At 42.9% G+C, this 6,734-nt stretch overlaps 1 protein-coding gene across 1 annotated transcript; it reads right to left on the bottom strand.

Moving 5' to 3' along the window:
* Positions 1 to 237: 237 nt before the first annotated feature.
* Positions 238 to 894, bottom strand: LOC136829979 (uncharacterized). Its single transcript, XM_067089156.1, has one exon. The coding sequence runs from the start codon at positions 892 to 894 to the stop codon at positions 238 to 240; it is 657 nt and encodes a 218-aa protein (XP_066945257.1).
* Between the last annotated feature and the right edge of the window lie 5,840 nt (positions 895 to 6,734).

Raw genomic sequence — 6,734 nt, 5'->3', positions numbered from 1 at the left:
ATGTTTATCTGGGGACGTCCGCTCCCGTTTTGAGGCTAGTAGACCGATAGAGGAAGAAGAAGAAGAAGAAGAGAAGAAGAAGAAGAAGTAGAAAAAGGAGCCGATGGGAAGATGTTGCAATGACGATGAAAGCAATGTCGTAGGGAAGGTCTGTTTAACCCACTGGTTGCAGAAGAAAGTGGATGGGTGGATGTGGGTGGGGGAGGAGCGTCGGGTGTTAAGGAGCTGGTCTTGGGGTTAATGGTGGTAGGGTATTGGTGGGATAGACTTGGGGTCGTGAGGTTGGTTGGAGTGTTGGGGGAGGGGCTTGTGGTCCAGGGCGGGGTGTTGGGGGAGGTTCATGGGGGCCAAGGGGTGTGGTGGTTTGAGAGGGGCTTGGGGATCCAAAGAGTGTGGAGTGTAGCTGGGAGGGGCTCGAGGTCCGGGGGGTTTGGTGTAAGGGGAGGGGTTTGTGGTCAAGTAGATGGAGTAGGGCCTACGAATCTGGGGATGGGCTTGGGGCCATGGGGTGGGGTAATGGTGGGAGGGGCTAGGGCACCAAAGAGTGGTGTATTGGTGGAAATTATTGCAGGCCAAGGGAGGGGTTCTGTGGCCAGAGGGTAGGGTGTTGGTGGAAGGGGCTTGGGATTTGGTGGGTGGGGAATGGGGGGAGGGGCTTGGTGTTCTTGGGTCTTGGGTGGTGCTTTTGGCCAGGGGGTTGGATTTGGGTGAGGGGCTTTGGGACAAGATGGTTGGGTTTTCGGGTTGAGGGGATGGGGGTGTTGGTAGGAGGGGCTTAGGGGCCTGGGGGTGGTGGGTTGGGAGAGGGACTTTGGGGAATAGAGGGTGGGGTGTTGGGAGGAGGGGCTTGGGGGCCAGAGTGTGGGGTGTTGTGTGAGTAGTTTGAGGGTCCATGGGATAGTGTGTTGGGGGAGGGGCTTGAGGGCCTGCGGGTTGGATTTGGGGAGGGGCTCGGTGACCAGGGTATTGAGGGAGGAGCTTTATTTGCCCCGTCCATTTTTGTGTCGTTGAGTGGATTTATTGTATTCAATCCCTTTGACAAAACTTCAGCATGTAATCAGAGACACATCAAACTGGTTAATTTTGAAGAAAAGAACTGTTGGTTACTCTGTAGCCGCCTCGGTAGTTTTTATTTTATTTAAGGTTAAAGTTAGCCATAATCGTGCTTCTGGGCCGTGGTTAAAGTTTCATGGCCCGCGGGTCATACACCGAAAGGTAGATCTATTTTCTGTGGCCTTGATTATGTGATATAGCGGCTGTACAGAAAGCTCGATTGCACTGAAGAGACTTTGGCGCATTCTTTACTTGTTTCCTATTGGAAAGGATCTATTAATGTCCTCACATTGATCAAATTATATTCTTGTTGTCTTAGTCAGTTTTATCAAGGGCAGTATCACCTCTTTCATTTGAGCTTTTGTCTTATTGTGACCCATTAACTCTAGCACCCTACCACTCTAGGCCACTCTCTTTGGCTCCCTCTCAGTCCAGTCTTCTTGTGGGTGTGGATGTCCAGGGCATGTGGATTCTGCTGCAGTTGAATGTCCTATGTATGTAGACTCCTACAGGAACCATCCTTGTATTGTCTCCTTAAGGGCCTATCTATTGGCCCCTGGCCCCTCCTTCCATCTCAGTCTGTTGCATTCTATCCCTCCAAAACTCCCCTTTCCCTATAGATCCTGTTCATTGCAGCCTTTTGGATTCCAAGAAGTTTGTGATCAGTGGTTGATTGTCATAGTTTTGTATCTGGGAATCCTTCTCCAGGATGATTCCTCTTCATCAGATTCAGGTCCTGAGAGAAGGATTCTGACATTTTACTGAAAGTGATAGGATTTTGGACAATATTCTTATGCACAAAGTCTCGTCAGTTGCTACTCGTAGGGTATTGCTGAGAACTTTGAGCACTCTCCTCTCCTCCTGAAGGGGATGTGCCGTCTTCTGGTCGTCACCTGGTGCAGGTAAATCATATAAGAATGGGTCTTGGTCTTCAGCTGTCAGCAATAGAATTCAGCCTCTATTCTACTGTAGAATTGCTGACGCCTTTAGGAGTTTCCGTAATGTCAGCTAACAGGATTAGTTCATGATGCTGCAGATTCTCTCTCTCTCTCTCTCTCTCTCTCTCTCTCTCTCTCTCTCTCTCTCTCTCCTCTCTCTCTCTCTCCCCAAGTAAAGGGAGGTCACTTTTGATTATTATATCCAGGCTGCGACCCTCAAAATACGACTGATTATCAGGTACTGTACATAAATTGCTAAGTAGTAGGTCATCCGTTCTTGCTTATTCGCGAATTAACGACACTTCCTTCGTAATGCCGTCATTCCAATCAACTTTTGATGTTATCTGAAAAAAATAAGTTTTTTTTAGTATCTTTGTCAGTTTTTTCTTTATTCTGAAAGAAAAATCGGTTCTCATCATAAAGGTCTGGTGCTGTTATCGGCGTCTGTGATACCTACAATGTTTAACTAGTTTGTGGAAATCCTACTGCCTAATTAATACTTTGGGCCTAATGCTGATCAGTGGCGAGCTATCTCTCTCTCTCTCTCTCTCTCTCTCTCTCTCTCTCTCTCTCTCTCTCTCTCTCTCTCTCTCTCTCTCTCTCTCAGGAGTCTTAATCTGTGCCCTTCAACAGTCGAGTGGCCATTATAAATGCATAAACTTAACACTAACATCCAAATGAGTTTCCAGTATCTTCAAATCAGGGAATATCGTTTCTCATTCACCTTTTTGTCTTTCTCTCTTTCGCGAAAGGAAACTATAACGATTCTCTGTTCTTCCTCTTTGTTCCGGACGGGGTAAAATTTACCGAAATGGGAACGTCTGTTTGGCCCACCCCTGTTCCAGTACCGCATTCCAGAGGGTGCCTGGAACATTAGTGGTCCAGAGGATTGATTTTTTGACTGGAATCTTCATCACAGGATTTTCCTCTCATCCTGGTTTTAGTCAGGAGGTAAAGAAGAGAGAATCTGAGTGAGCATAGACGGGCAGACCCATTTGCTGGTCTTGTGACCAAAGGAGACCTTTGTTTTCGAAGCCTCTGAAAGATAGTTGAGAACATTTATCACTCTTGTAGACCCTGATTTGGTCAGTGGCTGAGATTGAGAGCTTTAAAATTTCCTGTTTAATTTAGCCTTCGTAAATAAACTAATTTCGAAATAATTGATTTATTTATGAGATTTAAAGGTGATGGAACAGCCCTATATATAAATTTCTTTAGAAAGAAATTATTTATTTGTAAGATTTAAACTTGACTCCACAACAGTGCTCACACGCTTACAACCTTACAGAGTAGATTCGTAACTGAGACTTCTGTACGAGTATAAACACTCCCAATATATTCGCTTGTGCGTGGGTGACCTTCAGATTTATTGCCCAAAAAGGGTGAGGCGGGAGGGCGAGGTAGGGGAGGGCCATTCGTTTAATGGCCAGAGAGTGTGACCCGAGCTCGATGAAGAGAAATGTGTCTGTTGTCCAAATGGAAATGGCGTCAGTATCTCAGATGGTCATCGCCTCTTATAGACTCCGTCTTTTTAGAGAGACTGACTCTCTCTCTCTCTCTCTCTCTCTCTCTCTCTCTCTCTCTCTCTCTCTCTCTCTCCACTTTTGAGTGTCCTTTCCAATATTATGTCGACTTGGAAATTCATACAATTTTTTTAAATGAAAAAATAAATTTCCTTATAGTTTCAGCAGAGAGAGAGAGAGAGAGAGAGAGAGAGTAGGGGAGGAAATGGCAGCTCTAAGTTTATTTTCATTGTAGATCTGCTTTAAATTAAAGCAACTTTCCTCTTAGATGTTTTAAACGTCTCTAGTTTCATGTATTTAATTTTATCTTCTTTTCAGGTAAGCCCCAAAAGGCGGTCCATATCTCTGGGTGTTGTGAGTAAACTGATTTCACTTTATTTCCTTTATTTTTGGGTGAGAAATTACTTTTATTTGATTATGTTATGGAAGTAACTGTTACAAGTCTTTAAGGCAGATATTTCTGTTGAAGCTTTGCTCCTAATAAATGTTCTAAGATACTCCCAAAGTATTTACGCGTATTATCATTATTATTATTATTATTATTATTATTATTATTATTATTATTATTATTAATTAACCATGAATTGGTGCAGGGTCACGTGAATAGAATAAAACCATAACTTATTTTGGAAATTTCCGTATCAAAGCAAAAAATGTTAATTTCTCTCTCTCTCTCTCTCTCTCTCTCTCTCTCTCTCTCTCTCTCTCTCTCTCTCTCTCTCTCTCTCTCTCTATCAGCTTTGATGATGTGCCATTGTGAATAATGGAAAATATAAGAATTGATTCACCTTCCGAAGTCATATTTGTAAACACGAAATGGTGGCTTCCCTTTTCTCTTTATTTTGGCAATTCCTTTATTGGATGAATGGCTGATAAAAATATGAAAAAATGTCCTTGTTGACGAAGAAGAAGAAGAAGAAGAAGAAGAAGAAGAAGAAGAAGAAGAAGAAGAAGAAGAAGAAGAAGAAGAAGAAGAAGAGGCCTTGCTTATCTCCCTTCTTCTTCCCGTTCAGGATTCATCTCTTTCATCTTTGAGATTCTTATCTGTGGCACTCTGCACTCTATCGCCTTCTCTCTCTCTTCCCTTCTTCATCTATCTCTCCTTTATCCCTCAAATGTTTTCGACAACATTGGTGGAGAGAAAGAGAGAATCTGTAAAGGTCTCTTTGTTTATCTCTAGGCCATTTCACGCTCGGGAGATAACGGTAGGATGTTATTCGTTAGTGTTTTCAAAAGCCTGATACGGTAGAGGGGTAGCGTCGTCAGTGCACCTCACGCGGTGCAACGTAGGCATTGCTGAAGGTTCTTTGCAGCGTCCCTTCGGCCCCTAGCTGCAACCCCTTTTATTCCTTTTACTGTACATTCGTTCATATTCTCTGTCTTCCACCTTGCTTTCCACCCTCTCCTAACATTTGTTTCTTAGTGCAACTGCAAAAGGTTTTCCTTCTGTTACACCCTTCAGACCTTTATACTCTCACTTTCCCTTTCAGCACTGAATGACCTAAATGATATATGATAAGAGAGAGTCGATATTGAGATGGTTTGGGCATGTGGCGACGATGTAAGAGGAGGAATGTTCGAAGAGTGCCTAGGTGAGGCCTGTTATGAGGGGTAGAAGATCGAGAGAGGTAGGAAAAGGATCAGATGACTTGATAAGGATAAGGTGAGGAAGAATTTGGAGGAGAAAGAATTTTAGCCGAAGAAGATGCTTTTGAAAGGATTAGTTGAAGAAGACGCATGAAGGCAACCGACCCCTTAGCTTAAGGATAGTGGTGGGGATGAAGATGGTCTTATTCCTGACACCACTGAAGGACTGTGGAACAGTCTCCCTGCCAAGGATGTCGTGCAATTGAAGCCTCAGAATTTGAAGCGAGGATCAGAGCACTACCGCCCTTACATAATTCTCCTTGTAGTTCAATAATTTGCCTACGTTTTTTTCTATTTATTGACTTTTTAATTTATGTTTTCTTTGTTAATAAGTGATCCCTTCTTTCTGTATCCCTCTTACCTTCTGTTACTTCTTTCTGATGAACACCATATTCTTTGGACTCTTCTCGAATTTTAAATCAGTGGCCCTGTAGTGGGTTTGTTCTATATGAATAGGGTTCATCTTCTGAATAATAATAATAATAATAATAATAATAATAATAATAATAATAATAATAATAATAATAATAATAATACAATTCTTCATATAAAATTTTCTTTTTAAATGTAACTGAGGAACATAGAGAGAGAAGAAAGAGAAACCTCTTATTTAAGACACAGAGGACGAGGAGGCAGAGACCGCATCATGAGGCAGCCTCCCAAAGGAGGGTCTGAGTGTTTCCGAATTTCATCCTTTTCAGTCTGATGGTTCTTCTCACTCAGGGAAATTAGTTACCGTGGGTACAGGAAGGTTTCAAATTTCTCGCTTCCTTTATTTTTGGCGAGCTTCACTGCCCTTATTTGTAAGTCATTCAGTTTGTGCTGATGGCTCCCTGTTTGTACCAAGATACCCTGACGTGGGTTTTATATGTTAGCCTGTTTGTGGAAGGAATGGAATATAAAACGTACGCCAAAAGCCAAGCGCTGAGACCCATGAGGTCATTCAGCCCTGAAAGGGAAATCGAGAATAAAAAGGTTTTTAAGGTTAACAGGAGGAGGAAAATCTTTCGCAGTTGAGGCACTATGAAGCAACTGTCAGGAGAAGGTTGAGGAAAGTACGATGGAAGAAAGAGAATAAGAACGGAGGTACAGTCAAAGGAATGAAAGGGGTTGCAGGTAGGGGCCGAAGGGACGTTGTAAAGAGCCTTAAGTATTGCCCACAGTGCACCGCGTGAGGTGCACTGTCTGTTTATTTGTTTGTTCAGAAGATATTCCAAGATGCTATAGCTAGAACTGAAGTGTAGAGCAGAAGTTATAGGTATGTTCTGGATTACTGACAAAATATGCAATGGAGGACGGAAGAAGACTGCTTATTTTAGGGGGATGGGGCCTTATTTCGACAGCTGTGAAGCTTTGCCACAGTTGTTATCAATCTCACTCTAGTTGAAGAGCTCTGATCCACGAATGAATTTCATTTACCCCCAGAACGATTCTGGGCCGCATCGTCTACACTGACTTTAGTGCAGTCTGTAAATGTTTGTTCGCCTGTGACGCAATAATGCCTTTATTGAAGTAGAGCGTTCTCTCTGCGCATGCGCAGTGTAAGTGATTATAATTTGTTTTTCAGTGAAAT

Source organism: Macrobrachium rosenbergii, chromosome 45 (assembly GCF_040412425.1).
Source record: "Macrobrachium rosenbergii isolate ZJJX-2024 chromosome 45, ASM4041242v1, whole genome shotgun sequence".
NCBI classification, from domain to species: Eukaryota; Metazoa; Arthropoda; class Malacostraca; order Decapoda; family Palaemonidae; genus Macrobrachium; species Macrobrachium rosenbergii.
This window is presented reverse-complemented; position numbering and strand designations above follow the sequence as displayed.

Coding starts and splice junctions, on each gene's coding strand:
- LOC136829979 (XM_067089156.1), bottom strand. CDS start 894: ATGGACCCTCAAACTACTCACACAACACCCCACACTCTGGCCCCCAAG.